Here is a 12,745-nt window from a genome sequence, read left to right as displayed (position 1 = left end):
AGTGAAGGAGAGTCAATGGCTCACTTGACCAAGAGCTCCTGCCTTCCTATTCAGCGAGATACCCAGCTCTCTTCTGCTGTCCTCCTAAAATACCAAATACTGGCCCTTAAAATCTCCTCTGGGAACACAAAGGATGTGTCTTGGATGGGGTATGGAGCTGCCAGAAGGCTCCTCACAGCCCTCAAAAGTGTTGAAGGGACAGTGCAAATCTGACATGCACGTAACCATCTCCACTACTTTGTATCAGAGGACTGCCAGTATTTCACTGGGAATGCATCAGTCCCATCTTGGTCATGGAGAGCTTTTAAACATCAGTTTGCAAGGTTCCACTCTTTTGTTTTTTGTATACGTAAATTATGGGAACGCTTGAGTTGTAATTTGCTTGATTCAGTGAGAGGATTACTTTCAGGAGGCCTGCACAAGTAAGCCAGTCTCACTGGATATTTTTTCCCGTGTTTGAATACTGATGAGAGGTAAAGTGGTTCCAATTTGTTGACTTCCTGACTGGCACGTGTCTGCCAGGGAGGCCAGTGGGAGACCTGAAGCTCTGGGACTCATGTGCATTGGGGCTGCTGGTGTCTACCAGGAAAGGCTCCAGCTACCAGCCTCTCCCTTCTGTTAAATACTTAGGGCTGTGCTTAAGTTTAAGCAGATGCCCAAACCCTCTTGACTTAAGTCCATGCTACAGCAGAACCTCCACTCGTGTGCTGAGAGCTCAGCCTGGTTAAGGCTTGCTAAGGTTTTCATCTGTTTTGGTGGGCCAAAGGAGAGAAAAATGTGTCGTTTCAGAGCTGGCTGCTGAGCATTCCTGGAGGGGGCTGAGCACCCTCAGCTCCAAGGGTTGTCTATGGGAGTTGACAGTGCTCAGTGTCAATCCTGGAATGAAGGTTATTATTAGACTTGCTAATGGCAAGTGTATGTGAGAGATGGGAGCTGTCTGTGACATAGCAATGTATAGTCATAAAAATGCAGATCTGGAGAGCATTACCAATGCGTTATAATGATTTAAAGATGTGGCTATTTAAAAATATTGTGACTAAGATTCAGAACAAGACATTTAGCTCTATAAATAGCTTCCTTTGTTTCCCCTCAAACACAGTTGCATGGTTTGGCCTTCATTTTTCCAACAACCCATTCTGCTAGGAGAGGGTATTTATTCCTTAAGTGAAAATTAAAGGTTACCCAGATCTGATGTGACATCTTTTCTTTTCCCAGGTAAAATGTGAGGCTAAGTCAGCTTTGCCCAAACCCAAGAGTAACAACAGCAACTGTAAAAAAGGCTCAAGTGAGGATAAATCAAAGATTGCCGTAGGTGAAGAATGCAGAGCTGATGAGCAGGCTTTCCTTGTGGCTCTTTATAAATATATGAAAGAAAGGAAAACACCAATTGAACGAATACCCTATTTAGGTTTTAAGCAGAGTAAGTATCCTTTTTCTCACTTTCTTGTTGACATTTTAGAATGGTTTGGCTTCTCTGGAGAAAGCATTTGCACATGAAGCCTGTTTTAAAGCCTTATGGATGGGGGGGACCATGTTTATATCTACACATTTTCCAGTCCAGGCATTTCACTGTCTTATGCCTAGATTTGCATCTCTTCCTTCTGGGGTAGTTGCTGCTGGATATTTATAGGTTTAAATCCACTGATTATGACTAGAAATAGGCATGTTGAAAACTCTCTAGTTTTCTGTTTTGTAAATCTGCAGCGTCTGTAATGCCTTTCTTCTGAGTTAATAATATGACGTATCTTTATTGTGCCCAGATGTTCTTTATGAAAGGATAAATATTAAAGGAAGACATTTAAAGGTGGTCAAGAAAGGCACAAAAGGGATCACATTTTTAAGCCCCAAAATGTGTTTATAGTTAATAAATTACTGACTTTGGAGAATATAAAACCAGACTGTATCTGTTTAATACAGAATGCAATGTTTAGAATTGCTTTGGCATGTACAGTTTGTAGTGCCACAATCTGTAAAGCAATTGTAGGTCGAGAAGATACAGTTGTAACTAAATTTTACATAAATATTGCAGCACAACGTAGATCTTTCAGAGTTTCCAACAAAAGCTGTAAATGGGGGTATTTTTCCTCCTTATCTATAGATTGAATGATGCTTTATTTCCTTAAAGGGAGAACTCCGTGGATTGAAATATTATTTACTCTAATTTATCTCCCAGATTAAAACCATGTGTTATTTTGATGAAGAATGTCAAACCTGTGTGTTTTACATAACAATTTACATACCTAATAGCAATTGGCACTGATTGCAACAGGCCTCCAGCAGCCATTATAAACTTATATAACTCCAAATGATTACAGTGTTTGTCTGAAAACTGGCTGCTTGAAATGGAAGTAAAATTAATGTACTATGAACAGCTTCGTTGCATTATGCATTGATTCAGATTAAATCAAGGCCTAAGCAAAGCTCTTGATAGCTTTGAAACAGTACAGGGTTCAATGAGGCTTTCAGAATGTTTTGTGTTGAAGAGAGGATTTTTTTTTTCCCCCCCTTATTTTATTCTGCACTCCCCCAAGCATGGGGACAGGGTGGGGTTGAAAGACAAGCTCCAGTATTATATCCAAAATTCCCCACCGGGGCTAGGGCCCTCTGCTAACATTTAGCTGAAATACACTGAAAGTTGCCTGACATTCATTATAAAGTAAGGGCCTGATCCGGCAAATACTTAAATGCCAAGAGTAAGTATGCTGAGAAGAGCAGAAATGTTTGCAGGATGGGGCTTTCTGTTTGTCCAGCAAGACTTGTGCAAACATTGCCAATATAAATAGGTTAGTGGGAAAAGCAGTTATGTACACTACAACAGAGCATCCCCCCGCGGAGGAAGAGATCCCGTCCTCTGTGGTCCACAGCGTTATTGCTGAGTCTGGCCTGAAGTATTTGTAGTATGTCTGTGGGGAATCACTGTTCGTTGGTGGAATAGTGCATACACCTCTCATTGAGCTAGGACATCAGGTTTTCTTCTAGTAATTAAAGTAAGATAAAATAAAAATTAAAATAAAATAGAGACACCAGCAGCAAGCAGTGGCCCCATAGGACAGCGGGCCAGATGAGAAGGACATGAGAGGGGAGGAGTTCTGCTGGAAGTAACAAGCATCTCCCAATGCATCCTTTGAATTGAGTTGCCTCTGTTCCTCCCACCCTACAGCCGTGGGCATGGCACAACCACTCATACCGTAATTATTATGGTATTTTTCATTTGTCCTCCTCCTGGGTTCATTCGCACAGGACCCGTTAGAACGCAGCTTATTGTTTATTGATTATGGGGGCCATTATCTGAGCTGCAGTAAATATTGGGTATTGTTGTTTAATCAATAGGCTGTCTCTGTGAGCCAGTGTGTGGCTCATGGCTGCTTGCTAATGAAATCAGTATTAAACAAATAATTAAAAGCAACATTCTTCCCAATGAGTAATTTTTATTATCAAAATTATGGAAACATGCTACAGTCATTATACCATGCCTCTTATCAGCAAAGTCAAATGAGCCTATTACCTTTGTCTCAGTGTATTTTTCCAGTCCTGTTAAGGAATCTAAATCTGTTCTCTTATATGTAATTAAAAATATATATAGTATGGGCTAATATTTACTCTTCAGATTATGTAAATACTTCTTTGGAAAATGTTTCACAGGAGCTTTTTCAGGGGCTGTGAGCTTTTTTTTCTCTATTTTTCTTTTTTTAAAAACTGTTTAATTTACATTTCTTTGAAATACGTTGGTTAATGCAATGCTTATCTAAATACTTATTGTCCCTCTAACAGTTAACCTTTGGACTATGTTTCAAGCTGCTCAAAAACTGGGAGGATATGAAACAGTAAGTGTTTAAGTAACTTAAATGAAATAATTGTGCAATCTAACTTTTCCCTGTTAGAAAAAAAAAAAAATGTAAAAGCAAACAATCATTTGCTGCGTTTTAGGCTAGCTGTACACATTGTGGGTTTATTGGACCGTTTTTGGAAACAGTCCCAATTAGTTCCAGGTTTGGCAAAATTGTAAACTTGTCGTAAAAACTACAAGTGGAAAACATATGTAACTCTTCCCTGTCAAGGAAATTAGTTGGGTCTGTAATTTTTTCCCATGTTGAGAAAGGGCTATTATTGTACAACAAGCCAAGATTGCATAAAAGAAATTTCACTTGGCAACATCCCTGACATCTGTTCATGTCTAATATGGGAAATGTATTAAAGGCTTTCAAAAGTAATCAGCATTGTCCATTAAGGAATAGTATGCTGCAGTATCTTCTCTTATTCCAAGTGTAAAAGATCTTTATTAGACAAGGGTCAGTGCCACATAAACAGGAAGTTATCAGAGTAATTCAGAAAAGTCTCTGACACTTTTTATCAGCTAACCATATCTGACAAGAGCAGTTTATTTTTAGCTCACAGGAAAATTTGATGGCCATGGATTTTACAGCATGTATTTTGAACCAATAAAATATTAGAGCAACAAACTCAGATTAAAATCTTGAAATGAGAAGAAAGAGCTGCATTAATATGGCACATCGAGATGACATCTGTAATAAAAACCAATTGACATAGGAAGATGTCGTCATTGGAAATATTTTCTTTGCACACAATGATCAGATTAAGTTGTTCAGTTCCTGCCGCAGTTGGATGAAAGAAATTATTTTTGCTTTGTTTACGAAGTAATCTGGGACATATCTGTGCTGTAGAGAAATGACAAGAAGAAATGCACTATCGAGAAACTGAAAGTCGTTTGAACCAAAATATAAAACTCACTGGTTTCCTTCCATACAATAAAGCATATTGTTCTGTACATCAGCGGCCCGGGCTGATTAGCGTGGGTGTGGCTGGGATTTTGTGAAACATGAAAACTAGCATTCTCAACAAAAATACATGCTTGATTTGGCTTTTATTGTTTCTATATCTGTCATTAATCAGCACGTACCATGCTTGTGTACAGGGGTGTGCCAAGGTGTGCTCCTGGGTATGTATGAATGAATAGCTACCATAGATAGATACTTACAGCAATCGTGAACCAACTGTAATTGCTGTGAGTTGTAAAGTGCAATGAAAATGAGGGCTAAAATCTTGAACTTGATCCAGAGCAGAAGGGAAGGCGGGGAGGGAGACTGAAAGGCGAGTGGCGTGTTCAGAGTGCTCAGGGAGGCAGGCGAGGGTCACAGCAACGTTTCGGATCTGCCTGAAGGGACCAAGAGTAGAAGCAGGGGTGCCAAAGTGGTGGCTTGCTGGAGAGGGCTGAGGTTTAGTGCCAGAATAAGAGGGAGAAGGATGGATTTCAAGATGCTGGAGAAGATGAACCTCTGTGGCAGGGGCAGAGCAGGAATAGGATGCTGAGTTTGTGAACACAAGGCCAGAGAGCCAGAGCTACCAATGGTAGCAGAAATGTGAGAGGATCAGAGGGGAAGGATCATATACGTGAGAATGTCATCCGGAGTAGCATCAGTCCACCCTGGTCTCAAAGCTCCTGTCCTTTTCTCAGCAACAGAAGTTCTCTGTTGTTTAGGGGCGTTTGTCACCCTTGATGAAAATTCACCAGTGGTGCTTATTTTTCATAGAGAAGAAACAAATCAATGGCTTACTGGTCAGTAAACGGCAAGGCAAGCATAGCTCACACCCTCTGACATACATGGGAGCCCAGCTTTGGTTTGAGAGTGACCGGCTGAAGTGATGGGCCTGATCCTGCTTTTATGATGTGAGTGGTGTCTGCACTCTGCAGCAGAGCAGAGGTTGGGAGGGCCGCTGTGATGCAATTTAAGTTGTACATGGAGCATGAGGTTTCCTGACCTCATTCTCTTCTGTTAATGGTCTCATCCTCACTATGGATCTGCCTTTGCTTTTTACATTCCCTGAATGTTAAACCAATAGCTGTTGCAATACTTTGACCTGCGCACACCCTGGGTTTTATTATTTTATGGCCAGTTGAGATTCATTGAGTTTGCCAAGCTGCATTTGTTTGTATATATTTTATCATGGCAAACATCGCTGAGAGGCTTTTGTGTTTGATTCATGTTCATTTTTCAGCAAGGCAGTGGATGACTGGGGTGACATGGACCTTGGTATCGGTTCCAGAATCTTAGACAGGTCTGCTTAGATGTAGGAATTTTGAATGAGTGCCATAATTCAGTAAACGACCAGAATTCACCACTCACACGCACAGTGCCAATATCTACTGATGATGAGAAGTCATGTGCAGAGCAAAGGCCTTCTCGAACCTACCCTGATTAATACGCATTTATCTATATGGACCCTTCCATCTGACTTGAATGAGTCATTTGTCCATTATAAGGGCTTCATCATCTTTGACTTGTTTTAAAATTTCACAAGTTTCTGGTTTGTGCGTTGAGGGTCTTTTCTCTTGGAAGTACCATAAAGAAAAGAGTATTTAAAAGTAGGTATTTGGCTTCAGCATGTGACAGCCATTTTATGAACAGGAAACAAATAAAAGATTGGTTAAAATCACAGATGGGAACTTAGAGTGGTCAGGTAACTAGTTTTTTACTAGTAAGTGTAGAACTTTCCCAGTTAGAGCAGTTGCAAACTTTACATCCTTACATTTGGCAGAACAATGATAGTCAGCCCATTTTCAATTTCATCCCCTGCCCTGTCCACCTTGTCCATGTACAGATGCTTCGATGGTGCATTAAAAACATCTTTGAGAAACAAGCAGAGATAATGTACGGTGTTTTCCAGCTTCTGCCCAGATTCACAGAACAGTGCAAGACCTCTGAGTCTAGTCCTGCTGGTTAAGGATCTAAAAGTGAATGAGAACAGCCAGGGACTGGATTTGAGGTGCAGAGAAGAACTAACTTAGCCATCAGTCTGACTTGCCTTTATTGCCATCTATCAGGGGCTGGAATGGATCCAGTGAGGCTTGACATAGAGTATTACCTGTACATACAGCGTATACATACGGGATATGGAGTTAGTGTCAAGCCGTGACTGTGTGTCATATGTCATATTTAAGGGCTCTTCAGTTCGAGTACTTGTGAGGGTCATTTCTCCTCTGTCCATTATCTGTTTGATTACTAATTCTTAGTTAGTTGTCATCTATAACTGTGTAATACCACACTCCCATGTACTTCTTGTTGGACATAATACAGGCTTAATAAAAATAGCAACCCGTACAAATTGGCTTAAGTCCTTAACAGATGAAGCTGTCTCTTTGGAATTGGTGGGATCATGTTTCTCTTAAACAAAGATACATGAAATGAGCATCTTTGTTACTAATAATAGGAGAGTGCATTGGAAAGCACACTCTGTAGCAGACCTTCACAGTATGAATGATTTAAAATGTCCCCAAATCCCTGGATGAAATACAAAACAATGTCACATTCTGCGGGGCTCAGCTGCAGTGGCATTTAACAGCCATTGCCTGGAATTTTCTCAGTCACCCTAAGTCAAGTGAGTGAAAGGTGCAGATACTCATAGATGGGAAACTTCCAGGACTTCTCTAAAGAGTTGTTCTTTGCATGTCACGAAGTGGCATTTTTCCTGTTGAGCCAACACAAAATGAATGCCTGGGCATGTTTGCAGAAGGCTGTGGTGCTGAATGGACTCTACCTGGAGATGGCTTAGAAAGATAAAGGGTTAAAAGAAAATTAGGTGGAGCTTAACCTTCAGTGTGTAGCAGCTTAAATTTTGCCCAAGGTCGTGGGATCCCATTTAGCTGCTGCCTCCTGGAAGCAACAATAAAGTGCTTTAGTTTTTAGAAATTAATGATTGACACGTACAGCAGTCCTGCGCCTGGGCAGGCCTGAAGAAACTGATATATCAGTGGAATGCAAAGCTACCTGGTTTTGTTTCATACAGAGTTAATACCCAGAGTTCTGTTTTGAAGAGCGTTGTGAACATCACATACCATGACCAGAAAATCCCCCATTAGATTTGCAGCAGAAAATATGCAAGAAGCCTTTTCATGAGGAAGGGAGCTGGGATTGCAGTGCAGAAGACCTTAAGATTTCTCAAAGCAGAAGACCCCATTAAAAGCATGTATATAAACAGTCCTCTAATAGATAAGATCATTGCTTTTATTTGGTTGTTCTTGAGTACCAGTCACTGCCTAATACTGGGCTTACAGGAACCAGATCAGATCTGCTCTGAGGTCCCTGGGCGGACCAGTCTCTTGCTTAACTCCAAATTCTGCTGATTGGGAAAGATGTCATGGAGGTTTTCAAAGCTCCCGGCTTCCAGTGGGCCCATCTCTAGGATTGTGAAGCTCTAGGTTGGAGCAAATTGTGGGAGGAGTCTGCAAACCAGAAGACCACTTTAAAGCCAGCACTGGAATGAGAAGCTGTCAGAGATGAGACCGGCCCTTGCAATTGCCTTGATTAATGGGTGAGCCTGGAGCATCCTGCACTTTTCAAAATGTGGCAGGCACTGGGAGGGGTGTATATACTGGTAGGAGTAGGGGAAAACAAATTGCGTCACTAAAGCAGCAAAGGTTCTTTGTCTTCCGTATGTCTTCTACTGGTGCGGGTCAACTTATGTCAGGAAACTGAAGCTGAATTAATCACAAGTGTGAAATGAAAGTGTTCAGGACATTTGTTAAAGCTTTTGCAGGTTCTTAGTTGTCTTACGCCACTATAGCTCTGTGCCCTTAAAAAAACCACTTTCCTCCTAGGTGTTTATGGGAAATTCTCTGCCCCGGAAACTAAAATACTTTACCATTTTCATACCTTTTGTTATCTGCCTTTCTATTCTTCTTGTGCCTCAGTCATGGACATGTTACTAACCAGGAATATATAAGCCCTACATATGAGCCCTTTCAGAGTTAAAACCACTGTGTAAAAGCAGCCAAGGCAGGCATTTTTAGTAGGAACAGCAATCGTAAGCAAAGCGTTGCCAAGCTCTGCCCTTTCCTGGCTCCTCAGGAAGTTCATCGTCACAGAGGAGGCTGGGAAGGACTTGTATGAGCGAAGAAACCATCCCCGATTTGGATGTGGCCAGCACGAGCATCCATCTTGAGCAGTGCTGCCCTGCGTGACAACTGTGAAGTTTCCACAGTGCAGCATTTTGTTCAGATTGTTTAAGGATATAATTTATCAGTTACTTTAGTCCTTTGAAGTTTATTAAGCATAAAAACTAAACTTTCCAGAGCAGGGGAAAACTCAACCCCAGGCTTTGTTAGAATAACAATCGTTTCAGGGAACGTCAAATTTAAACTCAGCTCTGTACGTGGGAGGGCACAACTCTGCTAATTGCCAAGGAGTTCTGGTCCATTGCAGAGGCAGAATTGGATAAAGCTGGGCAAATGTTTGTGTAAATACTATTATTCTAAACAGCCTAGAGGAGAGAGACACCAAAAATTATTTCAAAGGGATTCCCTTTTCCCCTCAAAGATGGTTGTGTTTACTGATATTCCAGCCTGTATATCGACTCCCGACTCAGCTCATAGTTAATGAGACTCGGGCTCCTTTTAAAAATGGAGACCGTGCTTCTTAGTCACATCAGGATGTTTCAAAGGGGACTTGCAGTAGTCCTCTTGCTGACTAATCCTTTGCTTTCATTTATACCTTCTGCACTCTGTACTTGGCCAAAGCATCAGGTCCTGGCCCATCACTTTGCAAGCCAGCCAGACTGTGGTTGCCAGCGGGCCAGAGCACAGACCCTTTGGCTTTGTGCATCTTTGGTCCCCGCGTCTGTGAGGCTGCCAGAGACTTGATTTAATATAAAGCCATTTGCAGCAGTCATTTTGGGGAGCTACCAGAAGGCAAGGGTGGTCTGGCCATGCCTCTGTCCTTTGCCTGTGCAGAGGACTGGTGGAATAGATGTGGGAGGCAGGACCGGACGTAGCTTCCCATCCAGGCGTTCCTATTCCTCCACAGCAGGGTACTTGGTCCAGCTCTTTTTTGACCTTTCAGGTTGCAGAAGGAGCATCCGTTCATATTCTCAGGAGGTGATGTTCTTTATGGCTCATTAGGGCTCCAGTTCTTCAACACCTTTAGTAATACTAATAGGTAGACGTGTGGGTAGCCTAGGGAAGAGACAGCATAAGAACTTCAACAAAATAGACTTCAAATGAACCTTTCCTCAGATGAGTGTTTGATTTTTATTTAAATAATTCCTGCAGAATTTATCCTTGAATTGCAGTCTCTTTCTTGTGCCTGTGGTCTTTGGGTTGGTTACAGAAGACAGAAAATAAAATTAGTAAATGCAGTCAGTCTATTTTGCTTTAAATTGAGTTTTAAGATAAGATACTCCCCCTTTTTTTTTTTTTCCAAGTATCTGTAGGGGCAAACTATGTACAGGTACTAAAAGCAAGTTGGAGGTGCTGATGTTTTCTAAGGAGAACTGCAGAAACAGTAAACTTGAAGAAATTGTAATGTTATCACATGATAAGTCTCCAGCCATACTTTTGGCTTCAGAGGATAATTTCTGCAAAGGAAGGACTTTCTTTTTTATATTGAGCAAAAAATAAACACCTCTTACCCTGTAATATTTAATGATGGTAGCTATCTCTTCTGTTTAGATTAAAATTACAGCCCTCAGATTGCAAGTTGTAATATTTGTTTTGTTCTGATTGCTGCCTTTAGCTCCTTAGTAAATGCCATTGACTGCTCTGTGGGTAACTCTGAAGAAGCCTCTGGGGCTGAATATATTAAAATCCACAGCATTCCACAGAAAATGACAAAATTCTCCCCAAATTGCCCCCACAGTTTTCCACTGGCCTTCTTTATGAGCTGCAGGCAAAAGAGGGTGATCTGTTGTGCTTGTCCTATTCCTGTTTTTCTTCCTGTTTTAAATACAGCGGAATATTTAAAATAATGAAGTGGTATTCAGAAACAATTCTTTTGCCAGGTCTTCCATCTGTTATTCTGTATAATCCTAATTTCTGTACAAAAAAGCAGAACCATGGTATGCAACTCAATATGTTACAAGATGTTTATTTTCATCAGCGTGGTCCAATAAAGTACATAGCTCAAATATTAACATTGGAGTATGTTAAGATTTCGTTACTATTTGATGTATATATTTTACTGACATAAATGGATAAAAATAAACAGCTTGTAACATATAGAGTTACGGACTATGCTTTTGTGGATTTACAGAATTCTGTGGTGGATTTGGGTTTTGCAGCAGATTTATTTTCTCTAATTCAGTTAAAATAACTATGTAATCATTATTTGTGCTGAGTATGGTTTGAGCTTCATTTTCATAATTCACCGTGGGATTTGTCTGCATAACTTCTGATGGTTAATGACCCTATATTGATTGAGATTCTCTTTTGTGAGGCCGTATTGCTTGTGACTTGATAATGAATCAGTCAGATCACTCCATTTTAGAGAGAAAGAAAATAGACATAGTGTTAACTTACAAAAAAAAAAAAAAAAATACACCCAAAGCTCTGTGCACTCTATATATTCTGTTGGGGCTTTTATAGTGCTTGTAGTACATGCTGTTCTGAAAGTGTCACACATGCATTTGTTGTTGTGAACTCAAACGCTGTAGAATCTGTAAAGATGCGAGATTAAATTTTCCATTGCCATTTTTACAGATAACAGCCCGTCGACAATGGAAACATATTTATGATGAATTAGGTGGTAACCCTGGAAGCACAAGTGCTGCTACATGTACTCGCAGACATTATGAAAGGTAAGATAACAAATCTGAAATGCTTGTTTAATAATGAAAAAATTAATTTGGAGAGCCTTCAAAGCGTTTTATAAAGAATTAGAGAAAGAGAGAGAGAGGCTCCTTAAAGATATAGTAAATATTCCCCCAGCAGTTTAGTCAGATAATCCATTGTAATTTAACCAGAGTGTGTGTCTCCAGTGACTAAATAAATAAAACAAGCATCTGATTTTTCTTTGGTACATATCTTAATTTTTACAACAGCTTTCCGGTTAAAGAAGCTGAAAAATTGAGCAAAACGTACTCAAGGAAAAATAAGAAACGACAGTTAATTGATGCAAACACTTGTCTTCTGTCATTTTTTAGGAATACCAATTAAGCAAATTGTGGTTGTGATCAAAATAATGGGGTGGCCCACAATGCAGGGTGCTGTTAATGTTGTAGGTCATGCAGAGCGTTGTATTCCTCTTCTTCATTGCATTCCTTCCCTCCTCCCAGCCTGCGAGCTGCTGCCAAACACTCTCTCTCTGCAGCCATTGTTGCTGGTCAGAACTGTTGATTTCTCATTCTTCCCATGTAGATAATAACTTGTCAAGCCAGCATGCATTGAATAAAATACTGGAGCTGGCATGTTGGTTTGGTTTGGTGTGATTTTTAGAAACAACTCTTTTTTTCTTTTTTTAAATTTTTTTCTCTTTTTTTCTTTTTTTTCCCCCCTTTTTTTTTCTTAGACAAGCAGATGTTAATAAAAGCTCTGCAATTTCAGGCTCAGATAAGGAAGGTCCAATCTCTTGTTCCTGGGCATAAACAAGGAAGAGATGGCATTTGCCTGTGCTCAGTGGGCAGCGTTTCACCTTCTTTTAGTGCCTCACGCGTTGGTCACTCCAAGGGAGGCGCTGCCCTCCTCATGGAGGGGGAGGTTGGTCACCCTCATTTACAGGAGACGTCTCCCAACGTAAGGACTTGGGTGCACAAGGAAGTTGCATGTAATGCCGCTAGAAAAGTTAGAGGTAGAAGCTTTCTGGATATCGAGCCAAGCAGCAGAGCAAATTGAGTCTGTTGCTGCACCCATCTGATGGGGCTTTTCCCTCCCTTTGCGTTGCAGACGAATGTTACAGATTGTTGTCATTGACTCATCAGGTTGTGGGTATTCCGCTCTTCCCCTCCATCTTTAAAGCCC

At 40.7% G+C, this 12,745-nt stretch overlaps 1 protein-coding gene across 1 annotated transcript in view; it reads left to right on the top strand.

Annotated features, from left to right (window-relative positions):
* ARID5B (AT-rich interaction domain 5B) overlaps window positions 1-12,745 on the top strand; it is a 106,673-nt gene that overhangs the window by 76,437 nt on the left and 17,491 nt on the right. Inside the window, exons 4-6 of the mRNA XM_009637007.2 lie at window positions 1,216-1,420; window positions 3,772-3,824; window positions 11,489-11,586. Of these exons, the coding sequence (XP_009635302.1) occupies window positions 1,216-1,420; window positions 3,772-3,824; window positions 11,489-11,586 (356 nt within the window). The remainder of the gene's footprint in view (window positions 1-1,215; window positions 1,421-3,771; window positions 3,825-11,488; window positions 11,587-12,745) is intronic.

This window comes from Egretta garzetta, unplaced genomic scaffold (assembly GCF_000687185.1).
Source record: "Egretta garzetta isolate BGI_Z169 unplaced genomic scaffold, ASM68718v1 scaffold204, whole genome shotgun sequence".
Classification (NCBI taxonomy): Eukaryota; Metazoa; Chordata; class Aves; order Pelecaniformes; family Ardeidae; genus Egretta; species Egretta garzetta.
This window is presented reverse-complemented; position numbering and strand designations above follow the sequence as displayed.